Consider the following 22233-nt stretch of genomic DNA (forward strand, 5'->3'; position numbering starts at 1 on the left):
TCAAAAAACCAAAAAGCTAACCCACTTCTCAAACAAATCCTGAGAGTGCAAGTGATTCTATAATGAGGTGCAACTGAAAAACTATAGATGGTGCAAGTGAGCATATTTGGATTTGTTTTTTTTTTTTGTTTTTTCTATTTTTTTGTTTGTCCAACTGATAAGTAATTCCTTCATAAAACTATTATGAGAAACTCATAAATCCCTAAAACCTGTTCCCCCATCTTCAAATCATAAGTTAATGAACTTTTAACCATTTGTTGAAATATAAACCCTTCTTATCCCCTCCACACATAGAGTTGATAAAAAAGGTATATAGCACGTATAATTGCAACAATAATGTTATAATTATCAACCTTTTATACCATTTTTAATGTATCACCTCACGTGTTAATCAATTATTGATTCAATGAGTCCCACCACTCATGTTAATATCAAATGATATGCTAATATATGAGGTAGTACATTGAAAGTGATATGTATAACAAGGTGACAAAAAATTCTCTTTTGATTAGTGAAAGATGATTAAAAAAGAAAATACTATCATGAGCAATTTTAAGTGAAGAAATGTAAATGAAATAATAAATATGTTATCATTAATATTATACCATAAAACATGGAAGTATCTCTTATTTAACAACATTAGACAACCGATTATATCAAGGCCCTCCCACATGAGTGACCTTGACAATTACATTTGACACTTAAATCTTATTACACAAGAAAGAAGAAAAAACAAAAAGTAGATATATAATACACACAAAGCATTATTCATAGCATCGTTATTCAACATGGTTGATTCTTATTTCAATAGAGTACGTTGGTGTTGGTGGTAGCACTCTCATCATGGCAGCATATGAAGGTGATGTGCTTCTCCATGATACGGAGACACTCCGGGCATTTCATGCTCTCCGGGATCCTTCCTGCCACGCTCGGGAACTCAAATCGACAACACGGGTGCGTAATCCCGTGAAGCTTGTCATGGTGATCCTTAAACGATTTATCGAACCCATTGGTGGGCACATTTATTTTCCATATGTCATCGTACTCCACCAAGGTAGGCAACACCGTGGTCCCGTGCCCATTGACCACTACTTCTGATCCTCTGCAAAGCACGGCCCATCCTCCGCTCTTGTCGTAGCTAAGTAGTTTCTTGATTTCTTGCAACATGGGGTCGTAATCGTCAACCCTGCCAAGTTGCATCTTGGAGAAGAGCATGCTCTCTAGCCGAGTCCAGAAGAACCATATCATAGGCTCTTGCCAAGCAATCCCCATTTTATCGTTGTTGACGGTTTGAATGACTCTCTTAACTTGTTCTCTTTTGCTACTCTTTCCCACATAGACCATCTCCAGAGGGATGCGCGCGTCACGTGCAACCGCTGTTGCTCTGGTTGTGAATCTTCGTATCCACTCAAGGTCATCCCCTCCATACAAGATTATGTATTTTCCATCTCATGTATTGATGAATAACAATTGAAAGTCTAAAATTTCGATATGTAAGAGTCGATAAATTGTAAAAAAATCATGAAGTGGGGGATTTACTAATAAAGTCAAAATCAAGCCAAATTCTAATATGTATGTAGTAATATCAATTTCATTATTATAATACAACTACTATGTGAAGAAATTATATATATGTATGTTTAATTTACAACCACTATGTAAAGAAATTATATATATGTATGTTTAATTTATGAGTCGTAAAATATATAAAATTTGCATATTGAATGATGTCATTACTTGGGATGACCTATCATTTTAAAATAAAATATTTATTTAAATTACATTTAATTATAAAAAAATATTACTGCCTCATCATTTTTGTGTGACAATGATTATTAAGATATAGGAAGATGAAGTTTACTCAATTGAGAATTCTTTGGTCGATACCATTCATGAGCAACTCAATCTTCCAAGTCTCTTCCCTCCAAAGAGCTTCCTTTCTCGCGCTAGTAAAAAGGAATGCATTGCTTCCCCATATCCACATCATGTGGATGGCATTGGGCCTCACAACCTTACCTTGTGGGTCCAGCACCACTAGGATTGCCTTGTTCCTGAAGTGCCACGTCTCCCTTATGAACCTAATCACCACTCGATCAATCAACGAAGGGTGGTGCACCTTGTACCATGGCATAGTGGATTGCAAGCTCTCAAACTGCTTTTGCATCGAGTCAGTCCATTGCACCGACCGATCCACAACTAGGATCCACACCATCTCATACAGATTATCAAACCTTGTTCCTTGATGACGAGAATCATTATAAATCTGTTCCAGAATTGAAAGCTCATCCATAGAGATGTCGAGGCCTGATATCAGCAGTAAAACATTCTTTCTCCTCAGAACTTCCAGATTGACCTGTTTTTGGCCATGGAGATGAAAGAAATTAATAAACATGCAATAATAGCTACAAATGTTCATAACCATTACAGCCGATGTTACAACGTACCCTTCTCTTAGCAGAACCATCAAAGAGCGGCAGCAGATCATCCTTGGCATAAATCAGCGCCCTGAGAACTTTCATGCTGTCTAAGTGTATCATTTCCATTAGATGCACCAGTGACACATAAGCTTCAAGGTTCCTTTTCTCCTCTGCATCAAACAATCGTGACGTTTAGTTTACAATCGTTATGAATCATGAATCTTTATAGCCAAAGTGAAATGGATAGTGTAGATTTAAACTTTTTTGAAACAGCAATGCTAGGTATCATGAAAAGTCTTTCATGAAAATGATCATGAAAGATTTGTGACCTTTGGATTACACTTAGAATAAAGCACCACACACTAATCAAGATAATCTAAGAGTCACAAATCTTTCATGATCATTTTCATGAAAAAATTTTCATGATCCCTAACATTTCCCTTTTTGAAATGGTTAGTGCTTACTGACCTACGAGTTGGTAGCAGAGTTCGAGTTGCTTCTTAAGATGGTCATGTATGCTGTTGATCTACTGAGCCAAGCTCGATAGCTCCCATGCCTCTGTAGCAGAAGTTATGAATCTGCAAACATATTTCATATTATTATCTGGAAAACTAGATATTCATACATAAATATTTGATACTTAAATGAGTTAACATTGTAACAAATCATTAAACGTACTCATAGCCCATGCTAGTGAGGCTAGTGAGACTAGTGATCTGGGTAGCGCAAGTGACGATGCCTCTAACAGTCCAGTAGACAGTAGTTGGGATAGTGGCTATGGCCGCGGACAAGGCAGGCACCTCCTGTGTGACATATGAAGAGGGTAGATCCTTCAATGCCACAATGCACCTGGTCAAATCCAACATGGCCGTGATCAGAGTGTTAAGTATATCAAACCGGGATTTCACTGGGCCAGAGTGTTCCACGGTGACCGGTAATCGCTTCAGGAGTGCCATTGATTTTGCGAGTTGGTTTGATGTGTACATCTGAGCTAGGAGCCGGAATGCTCCGTAGTTCGAAGCGTAAGCTGCTAGTGCTAGCACCAGCTTGGCATCCCATGAATAGTTTGATAGCACGGTGAACAGAGAGATTGTAATTTGATGGCCGTCCATGCCAATTTGACACTTGTATGCTTGCTAATAATGTAAATTATAATTAGATTATTAAAATTATTAAAAAATAAAAATCAATAGATATAATGAATTGGATAAAATGTGTTACAAAATATAGCAGTTATGTATGTGCTTAAAGTAATAATCTCGCTGGAAAGTTGACGAATTATGAGGGACAGTGCCTCAAGCATGTTAATGACACCACCTTGTTGGCCTTTCTCCTCGAAATACTCCATATGTCCTTGGACTCCCATGCCCTACAGTATTCAAATCGCAACTAAATTAATTTTATCAACAAAAAAACTTAGAAAATAGAATGATTTGGGGACAGGATCGAGGATGATTATAAGGTAGAATTTGTTATACCAGGACAATGCTGGTTTCGACTGGCATGGTGGCGCGGCTGAGGATGTCCACGACGATATGGAGAATGGGTTTGACGTCGATTTTGCGGCCATCTGGGTTATGGGTACCCTGAATTTGCTTCATCATAACATTGTCATCGGACATCATGAGCATACTTCAGTCGCCTTTGATCAGTTGCGTCATGGAACCTGGTGTCACCTTGCTCGCGGCCATGTTTTCAAAGCAATACAATGCAAAAACTCTTAAGAGAGAGGAGAGAAATATGAAGGCTTGTGTTGTGTGTTCTTCTTGCAATCTGACTTGCCCTTTTATATAGCTATGAGAAATGGAAAAAAAAATAAAAAGAAAAGCAGATGCTGAATCAACTTCTTTGCTTGCTACCAATGAAATTAAAATTCCCCAACGTTAAGTTCATGTCTGTTGTGGGGATATATTTTTTTGGAATGACAACACGTGGCCGAGGTGTCATCGAAGTGCCATCGAAGTGCCAGCCGAGGTGCCACGTGTCCTGATCATGATGCTGAGATTATCTCGGCTAAGCCGAGGTTATCTACGAAGATACCGGAATGACACCTCGGCCATGTTTATGGGTTTGAAGAACCAGATCCTCCGTGAGTTCTTAGACCGTTTTGTGATCGTCTTTGTGGATGACATCTTGATTTACTCACCATCTGAGGAGGAGCATGAAGAACACTTGCGGGTAGTACTTGAGTTACTTAGGGCCCACAAACTGTATGCTAAGTTTGGGAAGTATGAATTCTGGTTAAAAGAACTTAAGTTCTTAGGCCATGTAGCATCCGGGGAATGAGTGACTGTAGATTCATCCAAGATAGAGATAGTGCAAGATTGGGAACAATCTAAAAATGCTTTTGAGATTCGTAGTTTCTTAGGGTTGGCCAGGTATTACTGTCGCTTTGTGAAGAATTTCTCTAGGCTAGCCTCACCATTGACGAGATTGACAAGAAAAGGGGCCAAGTTTGTGTGGAGTGAGACCTGTGCGAAGTCGTTCCAAGAGCATAAGGTTAAACTTACCATTGCTCCAGTATTGATTATTCTGGAGAGGGATTTGGGCTATTCGGTGTATTGTGATGCCTCATAGGAAGGTTTGGGTTGTGTATTAATGCAAAAGGGAAAGGTAGTGGCCTATGACTCATGGCAGTTGAAGATACATGAGAGGAACTACCCTACTCATGACCTAGAGTTAGCAACTGTGATTTTTTCCTTGAAGATTTGGAAGCATTACCTGTATGGTGAGAAGTTTGAAATGTTTTCTGAACATAGGAGTCTGAAATATCTGTTTACACAGAAAGACCTGAATTTGAGGCAGAAGAGGTGGATGGAGTTCATAGAGGATTATAACTTTGAGTTATATTATCATCCAGGACAGGCCAATGTAGTGGTCGATGCTTTGAGTAGGAAATCCATTAGTAGTGTGACTAGTGTTGCCATCTGGGAATGGGAGATGTTGGGCATTATTGGGGAGTTTGACTTGCATCTTGGCGAGTCCGTTGAGTCTACAGCCTTGTTTTCAGTAGTTGCACAACCTACACTTATGAACTAAGTGATAGAAGTACGGATGAGTGATCTTGAGGTAGAAAACCTCTGGGAGAAGATCTCTAGTGGGAAGGTGGAGAAAGGCTTAAATGTGTATCCCGATGCGAGTATTAGATACCGTGACCGTCTTTTCATGTTGGAGTCTTATCGAAAAGAGGTACTCTGAGAGTTTCATCACTCACGCCTTGTGGTGCATCCAGGAGACACAAAGATGTATCACAACCTTAGTCACTATTTTTGGTAGAGGGGTATAAAGAAGGATGTGGCTATGTTTGTATCGAGGTACTTTCCTTGTCAACAAGTGAAGGCCGAGCATTAGAGGCCAGCAGGTTTGTTACAATCCTTACCTATAGCCGAGTGGAAGTGGGAGCATGTCACGATGGATTTTGTTGTGGGCCTTCCGAGGACTCAACGGGGTAGTGATGCAATTTGGGTGGTAGTTGACCGGTTAACGAAGTCAGCGCACTTTATTCCTATACGTGTGAGTGACTCGATAGATCATCTTGCTAACCTTTACATTAGGGACATAGTGAGGTTGCACAGGGTCCCTGTTACGATTGTTTCGGATAGAGATCCGCGTTTCATGGCTTGGTTATGGTAGAGCCTATAAAGCACCTTAGGCACTAGGTTGACTTTTAGCACCGCGTATCACCCACAGATTGATGGACAGTCAGAGCGCACCATTCAGATTTTAGAGGATATGCTTCAGGGTTGTGTCCTTGACTTTAAGGGTTCATGGGAGAGCCACTTGCCCTTAGTGGAGTTTGCCTATAACAATAGCTTCCAGTCGAGAATCAGCATGGCACCCTTTGAGGCCTTGTATGGTCGACCGTGTAGATTTCCTGTGTATTGGGCTGAGATGGGTGATGCACTAATGTTGGGTCCAAAATTAGTCTGGAAAACGACGGAGAAAGTTACACTTATCCGTAAAAGGTTGGTTATGGCCTAGAGTCGCTAGAAGATTTATACCGACCGTAGGAGACCCTTGTCTTTTGAGGTGGGAGATCATGTCTGTTTGAAGATATCACCTAGGAGGGGTTTGGAAAGAGTGGGAAGTTGTCCCCTCGATTCATTAGGCCTTTTGAGATCCTTGAGAGGATCAGAGAGGTAGCTTATCGTTTGGCTTTGCCACCACAACTTTCTGGGGTTCATGATGTGTTTCATATTAGCATGCTTTGAAAGTATGAGTCGAATCCATCACACATGTTGGATTGGACTGACTTAGAGGTGGATGAGGATGTCTCGTATGAGGAGAGACCGGTAAGAGTCTTGGATACCCGGGACCAAGTCTTACGAGGCAAGATAATTCCCTTGGTTAAGGTATTATGGAAACATCACGGAGTTGAGGAAGCAACTTGGGAACGTGAGTTGGAAGTCTGTTAGAAATATCCAGATTTATTTGTTGATGTTTGTTGATGTTTGATCATGTATTGAAATTTTGTTATGTTAATGAAATATGAAAACATTGTATAGGTTGTATGTGTTTTGGAAACACGGGTTTAATATGAACATTGTATATGTTTTGAAAATACGTATCATGTAATCAATATTGAGAATTTGTTTATCATATTGATGGGATTGAATGATCAGAGAATGGGTCATGGTGATGGAATTAAATGATTTTCGTTATTGTAATTAGTTTTAACTTAGTTGTAAAACTTAATTTGAAATTTCAAGGACGAAATTCCTTAAGAAGGGAGATTATAGCGATTCTAATTTTAACCCGACCCTTGTTGTAGTCTGAACTCGGGTTTCACAGTTTTGTATGTCTGTTCATATCTTGTTTCCTTTGTATTTTCCTTAATTTTGGTTATTGGGTTATTGTGGTTGCGTTTGGGATAAGTTGGTTTTTTAGTTTCCAAACTTTTGTTGCCCAGAATTTTGCTCCTCCGCTCGAGCGGCACTTCTTGCACTCGAACGGGCTTTGTAAACTCTCAATACTTTCGCAGGTCTACAAAACTACTAGGAGGGTGTATCGCTCAAGTGGTCTCAGCTCGAGCGGCCATTCTTATGCTCGAGCGATGGTCTGATGTCTGCAAAACTACTGGAAGTGTGTAATCTGCGCTCGAGCGTCACATCATGCGCTAGAGTGGTGTCACCTTTTTTTCATGGTGTCTTGGCGCTCGAGTGTCACTTCTTGCGCTCGAGCGGACTGTGCGTATATTAGTTTGTAGCAACACCTTTTTACATCATTTTTTCACATCTTTTCACTCTAAACCCTAAAGTTGAGACCTTCTCTCTGTAAAACCTACATTCTCTCTATATTTTTATCTAGATCTGTTGGTTTCTCTACCATAATGTCTTTGGGAAAAGGGTAAGAGCTCCATTTTTATCTGAATAGATCTTGGGTTCGGCGTCTTTGAAGTTCCTCCACTTCTTCCTTGGTCTTCTAAGCTTGAGGTGAGGTAGGGACTTTCTACATTCTTTTATGAGTTTTAACTTAGCTTTTTGTTGATGTATAAATAATATGGGAAGAATGATTTTGAACAAACGTAGGATTTTTGTTTAAAATCAAAAGAGAGGTTTTCAAATGGATGTATAAAAAATGGTTATGGGAATTGATATGAGGTTGTGTTGTGATAAGTTTGTTGATTTTGATGCTGGAGGAGTATTTTGGAAGAAAATGGGGTTTTGCCCTAAATTGGCTTAAATGGTTATTTGTATAAATACATGAAATGGGTAATAGGAATATGAAATTAGATGAATGTTTATATAAATGGTGGAGTTAGATATGTATTACCTCTCACCTATGGAAATTTAGATAATTTATCTGTTTTGGAGATTGTACATCTGTTTAGAAAAATCTATTTCGAGCTATCGGTAGAGGATAGCCATGATTGTTATAGAAATTACATAAGGATTAGGTGAATTGAAACTAATCTCTTATTGGTTGTCATTAAATATGACTATGTTTTAATATATTATATATTTATGATATTTGAAACTAATCAAACATGCTTTCAAAAACTCAAGATTTAGTCCTAAAAAAAAAACTCCAACATTTGAACCTCATAATGGTTAAAGTCTAATTCCATATCATTCACCCCATAGACGATTATGAACATGCAACAAAGTCCCCAAATACTTCCAAAAATTAGGAAAAGTGAAGTGTTCAAATCTTTGAGCTCTATAATATTGATCACAGGTGCATTCCCAACTTTCTGGCAAATAACAACTCGGTCATGTGACTTTATGACTCCCAAGGCCCTCCCATGATTGAGTGGAACCTTTAAAACTGACTCATTTGTTGCATTTGTAGACTCATCCTACAAAGTCAAGTAGGTAAAACACAGAGTCGATAAATCTACTTGATGAAAATTAACTATATAACAAGCTTAATTTTTAGTCCATCAAAAGGTTCAGTACATCATTTGTTTAAGTTATTTCTTAAACAAATAAAATAAAAATAATTTAAAATTTTTCTAAAATTGGGAAAACTTTCTTTATTTAGGCAAAAATTCATCACTCAGAAAGCAGCATAAACAACAATTTTATATGCAAAGCAAGAACTTACAGGATGTCAGGGATTAGCAAGCATGGGGAAAAGACCTCTAACTAACAGTGACTACCTTGCCTAATAATTCAGAGTAAGAGGGAAAATAACACAAATTCATCAGGTTGAGTGCGAGTTGAATCTCGAGATATGGTGGAGGCGGTGGAGCTTCGAAATCAAGAGAGAGAGAGACAGAGAGAGAACTTCGAAATCAAAATTGCCAATCGCTCTAAGATTGGATCTGAGATGAATCACTAATTGCTTCGAGATTAGATCTGAGATGAATCACCAATCGCTCTAAGATTGGATCAAACGTGGCTAAAGAATGTTGATTCGATCGGTTGAGTGAGATTAGGGTTTAGAGAGGGTTGAGAGAGAGAAAGAGCGCGAGACCCAGAGAGTGAGTGAGAGAGTAAGGGAGTGTTTTGGGTCCTCAGACTCAAAATAAGACATTTGAAGAGACAGAGAGAGAGAAAGAGAGAGAGCGTGGGAGAGTTGGACATCTGAAGGCGTTTTTAAATGCCTTCTTTTATGAAAATAGTGCCGTTTTATTTTAAAAAATATGACATTTATTAAATGCCGTTAAATATTAGAAAAGATGACATTTAAAAAACACTGTTAAATAAGCGCCATTAAATCTTACATTTCTTGTTGTGTGTGTTTGGATGATGATCATATACTAGATGGTTGTTAGGATTTTAATATATGAAATGTTTTTAGTTTTGATTTTAATTTAATGGATTTTTTTAATAATGATATCAAAGTTGTCACCATATTTGACTTTTGAAAAAATAAATACTAATTTAATGAAAATAAAAATAACCACTCATTACATGATCATCATCCAAACACATAATAAAAATTAATTTGGTTAAAAAAATGTCTAAAAGATTTATTAATATTACATAATTTTATCTTTAGTGAGCAGAAACAATTTTTAAAAATTCAAAAAAAATTGACATTTATTTTTCAAATTAGTTTATATTTTATCAAATTAACGACTTTGCTCCTGAAATTAAGCAATGGTATCTTCAATTGTCTTTATTTGGAATAAGATTCAAAATTCAAGGTCAAATGTGTCACAATTGAAAAGTCAAACACCAAAGCGACGTAACTCCCAAACTATAGGAACCGTTAGTGTAATTTGCCCTTTAGTTTTTAAAAGTGAAAATTTTATTTAAAAAGACATTTAAGAACCAATTTCTATCGTCGTGAGGATAATTACTAAAAGGTCGTCCCAAAAATTCAAAAATAAGGCTTTTAGTGACAAAATTTTAAAAATGTCACTAATAAATAGACTTTTAGGGATAAAATAATTTGGTCTCAAAATGATTTATTTTTTTAGACAAAAAATTTGGTCTCAAAATAATAATAATTCATTACTAATATTAAATTTTCGTTACTAAAAATATAATGACGACACTTTTCGTAACAAAAATATTTGATTCCTAAAAAATAATTTTGTTTCTAAATTTTAGTCTCTAAAACCTTAATTTTTTGTAGTTTTGTTTGCACCCATTTTTGTTGAAGCTTGTCGATAAGTGGACCAATTAGGCAATGATGTGTGGCAGGGTCAAAATGAAGGTCTTGCATCAGTTAAGGGACATGTGGCATTAGAAGAGTTGATTATGTGCCTTGGATGACTCAGATGATGGGACAGTTATCAGGCCAGATCATGGACTTAGAAGGCGACTTGCAAAAAAGGACATGCGCAGGATGAAAGTTTTTCTTTGTTTATAGAAGGTCCTTTGGACCTCAGGACACATGTCAACTCAAAGGGAGTGAAGATCAACGGACATAAGTGAGGTCTAATGTGATTGGAAAGCCTAGAAGCTAGGAAGCAGTTGAAACAGTTACACAACAACAGTTGCAGATTGAGGAGATCATGAGGGGGAGGGAAAGAAGAAGTATAAAGGTGTAGACACCCCATTTTTGACCGTCCTCAAGACTTGGTTGTGCTTGCAGGTACATCCAGCCACAAGTTCGATTGCTCGTCAAGCGCTCGACTTTCGTGGCGGAACGTCACAGGTTTGACCTTTCCAAACCCTGTATCCTTTTTGCCCCATTTTTGGACAATGTGTTGGTCCTTTCTGCTTGCTTCTTGTGAGGTAATGCCGACCACCTTTTGGCCCTGCCGGCCATGGTTTTGTCCCTACCTGCTATTGATGAAGCCTGCCAGCCATCAATGAGGCACTGCCGGCCACAGCTGATGGCCGGCAAAACCCTTTGTCTTAGTAGATTTCACTCCAGATCTTTTGAGCCAGCTGGTTTTCACTCATCTCTCCTCCATACACGTGTATGGACGGATGAGGCCCTTTCCAAGCTTGTTGAACAAGCTTTGCTTGGCATTCTTCTATATAACGAGAGGCCCCTCCTCTCTTACAGAGGTTCAGAATATTTTGAAGAGATATATCTCTCTCTATATATATATTTCTCACTCTCTCTATATTGTTGTTGGTTTTGTGCCTTAAAGTCCTTTTTCTTCTCACTTTTGCACTACAACACACAGTGATACACCACCATCTTTGGGCTGAGGATCTTGGGAGTGTTATTTGAGCTCTGAAAGTTGGTTTCTGACCTTAGAGGTTGCTGGTTTCGAAGTTGAACTTCAAGGGTAAGTATATTCCCCTTTTAAGCCTTTGTTTGTATCTCATTTTGGCCATCCTTGCATATTGTTTTAGGCCTTGCTTGCAACTGAAAAAAATTTTGTATTTTAGTGCTTTTGGTGATTGTTTAAGGTCTCTTTGGTGTTAAGGGTGTACAACCCTCTTGTGTGCCTTGTTTGGCCTTGTTTTGTGCCATGCCTTAAGGCATTTGGGTTAGTCTTTGTTTGGCCTTTTAGCCACTGAAATCCAATGAATTTTCAGTGGTAGGCATGTGGTTTTGAGGCCTCAAATCAGAGAGGGGTGACCCTCCCTCTTTTTGTTTTGTTTGCTTGAGTTATTGGCCTATCAAAGGAACATGTATCCCTTTACTTTTGAGGCTTAGTTCAGGCACTTTTTTTGTGACTTTTAGGACCTGCCTTAACTCTGTCCATGGCTGGTTTGGTCACATTATGCATGCTTCTTGTATGTGTAGTGTAATTCCATTTGTGTCTCATCAAAGTAGCATGTCTTGCTAGCATGTATTAGCTCCATTTCAGTAGGTTTTTTGTCATCATTTGACATGTCATAACTCTGATTTGGGCTGGTTTGGTTGTCTCTTGAATGGCTCATGTACTTGTAGTGCAAATCTTGTTTACTAGCCTTGTATGCATGTTTTGGCTCATCATTCTAGCACATTTTGGCTATACTCCAGCATGATTTTATTCATATTTTGGGCTGTTCTAGGACTATTTTGGGCTGCCATGGTCATATGACTCATGTTTTGTATAGTTATAGTGCAAATGTTTTGGCTAGTCTTGAGTTTTGAGGCCGTTATCATGCTATACTTGTGATGTTTGCATGCTTTGGCATCATTTGAAATGTTATATTAGTGCATATTCCATGGCCATACACTTGTGCTTGCCACTCTTTTGATGCCTTGGAGGTTTGGCTCTTTACGCCTCAAGAATGAAGTATTGTGCGTGCCATTAAGCCTAGGCCTTTGGGTCATCATATCAGTGCATTTTTGGTCTTGTTGTATCATGATGTTACTCTGTTTTATGTTGTCCGAGTCATGCCATGTTTGGTTTTAATGGGTGTAGTCTAATCCCCCCCTTTTGTAGCCTCGTATGCTTCATGCTTTTGGCCTTTTGTTCTAGCTTGTATTAGCTAAGTTCAAGCATGGATTTAGTCTCACCTTGACCTGCCTTAAGACTGTTTTTGATGCCCTTGGCCCTTTGGGGCTTGCTTTGTATAGCCTTGGCTTAAGTCCCTTTGCTAATTTCGAGTTTTGAGCTTTCTTGCATGCTATGCTTGTCTTGTTAGGGTGGTTTGACACCATTCCATGCGTGTTTTCAGAACTTATGGTGCTGTCACTTATCCATGCTTGTCACTCTTTAAGTGTGCTTAAGAGTTGCATCTTTTTGCCTTGATCCTTGAGCCAATTGGCATGCATGTTTGTCTTGTCTTTTCATGCTTTTCGTACCATCATTTCAACACTATTGGCCACTATTTTGGGAATGGTTGAGGTCTATCCATTTTGGTTTAAGTCCATTGAGCATTGTGTATGCCATGTAGTTCATCACATTGTGTATGCCATGTTGTATCATTGCATTTTTGTATGCCATGTTCATAGCATTGTGTATGCTAGTTGTTGTTCTTAGCATTGTGCACTGTGCATGCCATTAGCCTTGTTAGGTTGTTCATGTTGCATTGCATGTTTGCATGCTTGGTACCTTGCATGTTTACATGCTTGAGATGTTTTGCGTACTTGCATGCTTGAGTCGCATTGTGTTGCATGCATTGCATTGTGTTTGGCTCGGGTTTTAAGCCAAACACAAGAAATGAGGGACGTTTCATACTTGAAGTGATGAAACGTGCCTCAATTCTTAGTCGCCGACGCTCTTGACAATGCATGATAGAGTTCTAGGCATTTGTGTGTTTTTGTGCATTTATTTTACATTGAATTACACAAGTTGGATCTTTGGCCATCATGCATCGAGATGCGTGATTGATGGTCTTGGATCCAATTATGCCTCTCCCTTGATGTTTCGAGGTGATATAAGGTGGCATAATGCGTACATACCCTTGGGAAACCCTCCATTTCCTCTATTTTGTGCTCTGTTGCAGCTTGGTGTCACCGCACACCAGTGGCCGGCAGCCTCTCATTGTTGACCGGCACCCCCCTCATCCTTGGCCGGCAGAATGCATCATTGGTCAGCAGTGGTGTCAGCAGTAGCTTCTCATGGCCGGTAGGTCACTGGTGCATTCCTCAGCATGGTTTTGGTAAGATCCAGTAGCTAGTTCTCAAGGACACCCTGCAGACAAAGCCTCAAGAGAGCAACCGGAAGGTGTTTCGAGGTAAGAAACCGAGTGCTTGCATGCATCCTTTTCTTCTTCAAACAGAGCTGGAGGAGCTTATTTTTAATACTTGCTTGTTAGTTAGCTTTAATTTGTAATTTAATTAGTTAATTTGTTAATTAATTAAGTGTTGTAATAATTAGTTATAGCTAGTTATTCAATTTGGTTGTGTAATAATTAGTCTAATTAGCTTAATTAGATTAATTACTTAGCTTAGCTTAGATTAGCTTAGCGTATTCATTCAGACCCTCCGTCGAGAGGGTGAATTATTGTAATAAGTGTGCGTGCGTATGTGCATGTCTTCCAACCCCCATTTCTTTCTCCCTTTTACTTACCTGCTTTCAGTGGTTAGTTTTAGGACATTTTCAATTAGCATACCTTATGCGTGCATGCGTGCATCCATTCATTTGTCTTGCATGCACCAGGCTCGGCGCATCATACTAACTACATTGTATTTCAATTCCGATTTGAATACATGTTATCAAGTTGCATTTCATATGCCATCTTAGAATAGCTGAGCCTATCTAGGTTGCATTTTGCATGTGTTGCATTAGCCATCTTAACATAGCTAGGATCATGCATGATTTCTATCTAGCTATTGTTTTGGCTCGGAGTACTAGGTAAGCTTTTATGCTTTAGCATCTTGCATAAGTGTGACTGTTGCCATGATAGCATGCTTGCCATGAGGCTAACTGCTAATGTGATATAACTGTTTGAATGCCTGTGGGTGAAAGTTGGATTACTTGAATTGGAACAATTCATTGAAATCTTTGATTTAGCCTACTTGCGAGTAGCAAACTACAAACCGTTTTCAAACAAACAGATATGCAATGTTTTCTTCCAAATTAGGTGATCTAGTCTATACTTTCATGTCGTGTGCATCACATAGTAAGATTAGCTAATTAATCGGAATAAGAGCACATGTGTTTTCAAAAATAAGATATCATGCTTAGTACAGGCCGATCTTTGATCGGGCGAGTAGAGGTGCTCATTGCATGACCTTCCCCTCTCGTACCTAAGTTCCCGAGCCGAGGCAACTTTGGTGATGACAGACACGTAGCCTTAGGCACGAGTCAGGGTTTCCTAAATTCTCCAAAATAAAATATTTAGGTGGCGACTTTGCATCTGGCAAAGCAGTCCATGTTTGGCACTTCTTTATAAAAATCAGTTTTCTAAAACGATTTGCTGAATTTGGACTCTTTGGTGATTTATCAGTCTTACATCGCACATTGTGAGATTAGATTCAGAACCGTGACATTGAGTCTGAACTGTAGTAAGCCCACATTTTCGTGTGTGGAGCCCGGGACATTTGGGCACGTCTACAGTTTCTGCTGACTCTGCTGGGGAGTTAGAGAACTTGACTCGAACTCATGATATCTTGTTTTGACTACACTTATGTGTCTCTTTGCATTGCATTTGCATTGGTGCGCCTAGGACACTGTGTTTGCCGTATGCTATTCCTGAACTGTTTTCCAGAGGCCCGCTTTAAGAAACGTGCCATAAGGCTGACCGGTTGCGGGCTCTGCCACAACGGGAACACAAACCTCAGGTTTTACTGGGGCACCTTTTTTGACCATTCAACCTAGTGTATATCAGAATCCATAGTGACTATTCTAAACTAGGACAGGTTACTTACCCGATTATAGGTTGTTTGAAATCGCTGTGTGCATAGTGAAACCCTAGTTCTTGACGAAACTAGGACAGGGAAACCCTACCCCAACATAAGGGTGTTTTGGCTCTCACTTGCTTGCTATGTGCTTTTAGAGTTGGCCTCTACAGGAATGCATGTATCAGTTTGCAAATCTGGGTATCAGGCCTATAGGTATCAATTTTACCTGCGAGTATTAGATTCAGATTTGGGGCAGTGATTTGGGAACAGTGGTCAGTAGTTGAGAACGGTTCATTCAGCCTGTGTTTGCCAACTGTGTGTTGTGTTAATTTAAGCCGTTATGCTGTCCGTTTTTATGTTCTTTGTTTCCTTATTATGCTTTATTTATCTTTTTACAAGGTAGTTTAGCACCATTGCATCCGACTAGATAGATATTCCCCGAGCACTCTGGGTTAGAGGTCGTAGACTTAATCGATCCAGGGATCTGATGGACGGACACGCAGTGTTCCTTTCTTTACACCCAGTTACTAGACGGATGTCAAAAAGGCGCAGTGTATCGGTACAGCGGTAGTCCGATCAGTTGTCTACCACACTAGTGAACAGTCAGGCTGAGGTCTTAGTTTTTACTCCAGGGACAGATATACCGATTATTCAGTTAGATCAGCACGATATGGCAGGCTTGGAAGAGATGATTCGTCAACTCAGAAAAGTATGAAAATCATGCAGCAGGATGCTGCCCATCAAACAGAATTTACCACACGCCCAGCCGAGGTTATGGCCCAACAGGCAGAGGTAATTGCCAGGCTACAGCAGCGAACTAGAGCATCTGCTTCACACCAAGCTCCTCCCCCACCAAGAGTTCTAATACTCGGGGAGACAGCTAACGTCCAGGACAATACGGACGTTCCAATAGGGCCAGCTTTGCCCCCGGTTCTTCCCCAGCTGTCCAAAGCGCCCACCAACCTAGTGGATTCGCCCTTTGAGTTCGAGGTGGACCCTACAGTGCTAAAAGTGAGCAAGCTAGAAAAGCTGTTCAAGAAGTCCCAAGTGGCCCATTCCATCCCGTATATAGAGGATGGGTACACCGACTCGGCCGTGACTCTGCCAGATCGGTTTAAAATGCCGCACATCGACCGTTTCGATGGGTTTAGGGATCCTATGGTGCATTTGCGGCTGTTTTCGGATATACTAAGGCCGATGGGCCTGTCCAGATTGCAGAATTTCTCTGTTTGGCCGGACCCTGTCGGGTGTAGCAGCCATTTGGTATGCAAAACTGGAGGATTCCGTTAAGAGAAGTTGGGAGGAGATGGCTGAGGCATTCATAGCTTAATACTCCTATAATACACAGATCGAGGTCACAACTCGTGATCTCGAGACAACTAGGCAAGAGCCGAAGGAGAGCTTCTCCAATTTTGTGACCCGGTGGAGGGCTAAGGCCTCGATGATGACCATCAGGCCTATTCACAACGATCAGATTCGGATGGTTGTGCGCAACCCCCAGCCCAATCTTATGCAGAAGATGATCGTTCTCCCCCTCCCCACCTTTGCAGATCTACATGAGATAGGGGTGCAGATCGAGGACACTATGAAACAGGGGCTCATTGATCATGAGAGAGAGCAGCCCAAGAGGGCATTCAACCGTAGTACAAATGCAGGCACAAACAGTGTTACAGCTGCCAGATCTTCAGATGTAGATATGGTTACCACCGCCACCACTCCAAGAACCCTTGCAGCTACACCATTCACCGGTGCGCCCGGAAGTAGCTCACAAACGACCAAGTATTCCCCCCGAGGCCAAAGAACCTTCACTCCACTATACATGCCCCCGTCAAAGCTCTGGGGGTTTTGATCAAGAAAGGGCACTTGAAGCCCCTAAAGCCGCGGCCACTACCAGACAGACTCCCTGCTTCCCATAACCCAGCCAAGTACTGCGCCTTTCACCAACAGCATGGTCATGACACCGACTAGTGCTTTCGATTGCGTCATGAGATTTAGGATCTCATTGATAACAGGGTGATCATGCCTCCAGAGAAACCGAATGTTACCACCAACCCTCTCCCACTACATAACCAAGCTCCACCTCCTAAACGCATCAATCTAATCCAAACTGGGGTTGTGTCATACGACCCTAGCATATATATCACCCCTTCCCACCTACCCAAGCCGGAGGTGTTCATTCCTGACAGCACTGACTTGCGCATGTTGGGCATTTCCCAAACCCAACTAGAAACGGTGGTGGTGGCTATCGAAGATAAAATTGGGTCCAATATGGGAACAGATGAGAATGATCAGTCAGAGCTTGAGGGGTCTGCGAGCTTCATGTATAACCCGAGCAGTTACATTACATCAGCAGGACAAGTTAGGCCAAATATGGAATTGCTAGTGGGGGCAAAGATTTGTGTAGTACGGGAGGATGGACCTAATCGGGGGCTAGATGACCTAGTGGATCTGGAGGAGGACATTGCAAATCTGTAGTTCTTTGAGGAGCAGGACTCAGGAGACGTGACAATCAATTGGTTTGATTTGGATGGGTTAGCGTTGTCTATTGGGTGGCTTGACGACCAGCCCGATGTTGTTGAACAACCTCAGTCAGAACAAGGTCCGTCAGGGACAGGGACATCAGCTGTGGCCGGAAGGGCCGAGGAACAGAATACATCGCCAAAGAGCACCAGTGTAAAGAATTTTGCTCAGAACACGGGCAGCCTGGGTATGGAAGATACTGAACAGCAGGCTGCACAGAAGCAGTTTGAGCAGGAAAGGATCGAAGATTTTGAAAGGGCCAAGAAGGCCAAGGCCCCTGCGGGGACAGAACGTGTTGTGTGTACAGGAACGGAACTTACTGTGGGCATAGGAACTGAAGCTGCTGCGGGCACAAGAATAGTTGTAACGGAGTCGGACAGGTGTCTGTCGGCTGCCGATGGCATGTGGTGGGAAGATGAAGACCTATGTCTTGCCCACACAAATGAAGATTGGGGGCAAAGCCAGCCGGATGATACCTAGTACATTGGCGAGGTTGACCACATGACTAGAAGTGGGCAGTATTTCAAACCCCCACATTTAGATCAACCAGAAGTATCTGGGAAGGATAAGAAGGCGGAGAAACAGAAAGAAAAGTTACTCGAAGAAGAGACTGTGCTGAAACAGCTTAAGAAGATACAAGCAGGCATCTCCATCTGGGGACTGCTTATGGCTTCAAGAGTTCATCGACAAACTGTCCTTTCTGCTATGGACAAGGCCAAACTTTCAATCAACACTACACCTGAACAGCTGGTAGGGCTGGTCTTTCTGGGAGGAACTTCACCAACGTTAACCTTTACTGACAAGGAGCTGCCACCTGAGGATGTAAACCACAATAAACCACTCTACATCTCCATGGAGTGCAAAGACAAATGAATACTGGTAGTCCTTGTTGATACGGGGTCCACCAGTAACGTGTGCCGGCCGAGGACGGCATATGCAATTGGCTTGAAGTTCGTGGACTTTGTGCCAACTGCCCAGGTGATAAGTGCCTACGATAACACTAGTAGAGAGGTGATGGGGACTGTGCAGATTCAGACTAAGGTTGGCCCAGGACAACACGATATTGACTTTCATGTCTTGGACGTTCCCGCAACTTTTAACCTACTCTTGGGACAGCCATGGCTGCACCAAGTGAAGGCAGTCTCTTCCACCCTGCACCAGATGTTGAAGTACCCCCACGGGAAGGGGGTGGCTATAGTTTTTGGGAATTCGTCAATCCATCCACCGCCAGAGGTGTCTACACCGATTTTGGAAATCGAGCATGGCACGAAGGATGTGTTCTTGTCAGGATTTACCCTAGCCGAGGCCCGGGTCGTACAGAACATCTTAGCTACTGATGAGATTGTATGTCAGTGCACAGTCAGTGTACCTCATGAACAAGCTCCAGCATATCCCTGGGATGGGACTAGGAAAAAGCGGCCGGAAGGGCATTACCGTATCGGCCAAAATGCCGCACAATCCGCATACCTTTGGTTTAAGTTATCTGCCTACCAAAGAGGATTGGGTGAGAAAGCAGAAAGAAAAGGCTGGGAGAGCCAGAGCCAAGCAGACCGGGAAACATTTTGAGTTGATGCATCAGCCTATCCAAGGCACCCTGAACGAACGCTTCGTTTGGGAATGGGAGGACTTCCCGTTCTGCGGCTTCCCAGAGCCATGGTTGAACATAGAGAAGAGGTGCCTGCTGGGATTCGAGATCTTCTTAGACTTGCAGTTGTCCGGGGATGATGTTGTCGAGGAGCAGACAGACCCATCAACTGAGGTTGAGCAGTGTAAGGAAGTGGATTCCGAGAGCACTAAGATTGAAATGGGGGTAGCACTGGCTTGTCTACTTTCAGATCCTCCGATCGTACATGAGTGCTTGGGGGATAACTTGTCGGTGTCCATGATCAGAAATGAAACGGTCGCAAGCCCATCTTCAAACATTCTGGATTCGTCCATCGTACCCTCCCTCGTCTGGCGGTACGAGGAGGGATTCTTATCGAGCAGCACCGGGTCAGGTAGTGAGCCAAAATCTGATTCCACCGAGTCTGTGGAGTCAGAATCAGGTTCCAGCTCATCTGAGTCTGAATCCGATATTCTTGGGGGTGACAACCCGGATGCCACAGTCCTGTCTAGGTCGTCTTTTTCTTTTTCCTTTGAGTCTGTTATAACAGAGGAATCAGGCGACCTGGAAGTGATTAATGAGAATGAAATGGCTGTGGCCTTCGAGTACTTTTCTGTGCCTGTGATTTATTGTATTAATCAGGACTTTCAAAATTTCGATGAAAACGACGAGGAAGAAATTCCTCCGGTTTTGAAATATTTGCTAGAACAAGAGCAGGAGAGGTTTGTAAAACCGCTGGTTGATGAAATCACCCAAATTAATGTTGGCACGGAGAAGGACCCGCGGCTGGTCCAGATCGGGTCCGTGTTGTCTTCGGAGAAGCGCGAGCGCTTAGTCGCTTTATTAAAAGATTTCGAAGATGTTTTTGCGCGGTCTTACGAAGACATGCCTGGAATCGATCCTGAGATTGTACAGCACCGAATTCCTTTTGACCTAGAGGCCTGACCTGTTAAACAGAAACTCAAAAGGATCCGCTCGGATTGGGCCATCAAGATCAAAGAAGAGGTCACTAAACAAATTGACGCAGGGTTTCTACTAGTATCTGAATACCCAACTTGGTTGGCCAACATAGTTCCAGTGCCGAAGAAGGACGGTAGAATTCGGGTATGTGTGGATTTCAGGGATTTGAACAAAGCTAGTCTGAAGGACTTTCCTCTGCCGCATATCGATGAATTAGTGGACTTCACTGCTGGGCATGCGTTGCTCTCATTCATGTATGGTTTTTCAGGATACAACCAGATTGTGATGGCACCTGAAGACCGGGAGAAGACTGCTTTTACCACCCTGTGGGGGACCTATTGTTATAGAGTGATGCTGTTTAGGCTGAAGAACGCAGTGGGTACATATCAACGGGCAGCGACCACAATATTGCACGACATGATCCACAAAGAGGTTGAGGTGTACGTGGACGACATGATTGTCAAGTCCAAAGAAAGAGAGGGCCACCACACCGCCTTGTAAAAGTTCTTCCAAAGGATCAGAGAATTTTGGTTGCAGTTGAATCCTCAGAAATTTACGTTTGGTGTTACAGTAGGGAAAATGCTGGGGTTCTTGATTACACAGAGAGGTATTGAAGTCGACCCTTCCAAAATCAAAGCCATTTTAGAAATGCCACCACAGAGGACTAAAAAGGAGGTGCGAGGCTTTCTAGGTAAAGTGCAATTCATAAGACGGTTTATTGCTAAATTAACCTTGACTTGTGAACCACTCTTTGGTCTCCAGAAGAAAGGAACAAAGTTCCAATGGGACGACCGATGCCAAGCTGCTTTTGAACAGATTAAGCAATATTTATAGAACCCACCTGTGTTGTCACCGCCTGAGCCGGGGAAACCGTTGATTTTGTACCTTTCAGTGACTAAAACTACAATAGGCTGCATGCTTGCACAAGAGTCTGAGGACAAAGTAGAGAGAGCTATCTACTACCTGAGTAAGAAGATGCTGGGTTACGAGACCCGCTACACTCCGCTCGAGAAGGCTTGTTTGGCCTTAGTATGGGCTACCAGGAAGCTACGGCACTACTTGTTAGCTCACTTTGTAATACTGATTTCGAGATTAGATCCCATCAAATATCTCTTCGAGAAACCGGCACTTACGGGTAGGCTAGCCCGTTGGTTGCTTCTGCTTTCCGAATTTGATCTGAAGTGTATGACGAGGAAGTCAGTAAAAGGGAGAGCGGTAGCGAAGTTTCTAGCCGATCACCCGGTGGATGGGGATGAAGCAGTTGAGTACCTATTCCCAGACGAGGCCATTATGCATATCGAAGAAGAGTTTTGGACGATGTACTTTGGCGGGGCGTCAAACCAATACGGATATGCGATAGGGGTGTTGCTGATAGCACTCGCCAATTCCCACATACCTTTAGCATTCAAACTCCTGTTCAAAGTATCAAACAATGAGGCAGAGTATGAAGCGTGTATTGCTGGGCTAGAAACAGCTCTGGAACTAGGGGCAAAACGGTTGGTCATCATCGGGGACTCGAACCTTGTTGTATCTCAAGCTAAAGGAGATTGGAAAGTCAAAGAAGAAAAGAGGAGAATCTACCACCAGACCTTGGACATGCTGATTCCTCGGTTTGAGAAACTAAATTTCACTCATCTACTAAGAGAGAACAACAGG

General features: G+C 41.7%; 1 protein-coding gene across 1 annotated transcript; it reads right to left on the bottom strand.

The window, feature by feature from the left end:
* Window positions 1–804: 804 nt before the first annotated feature.
* On the bottom strand, window positions 805–4039 carry LOC114255817 (protein SIEVE ELEMENT OCCLUSION B). The gene is given in 7 exon segments (XM_082922186.1): window positions 805–1449; window positions 1856–2353; window positions 2445–2587; window positions 2886–2995; window positions 3096–3553; window positions 3712–3786; window positions 3896–4039. Coding segments are annotated over 7 exon segments (2073 nt in total).
* Between the last annotated feature and the right edge of the window lie 18194 nt (window positions 4040–22233).

The sequence above is a fragment of the Camellia sinensis genome, chromosome 1 (genome assembly GCF_055761805.1).
Source record: "Camellia sinensis isolate YWXY chromosome 1, ASM5576180v1, whole genome shotgun sequence".
NCBI lineage: Eukaryota > Viridiplantae > Streptophyta > Magnoliopsida > Ericales > Theaceae > Camellia > Camellia sinensis.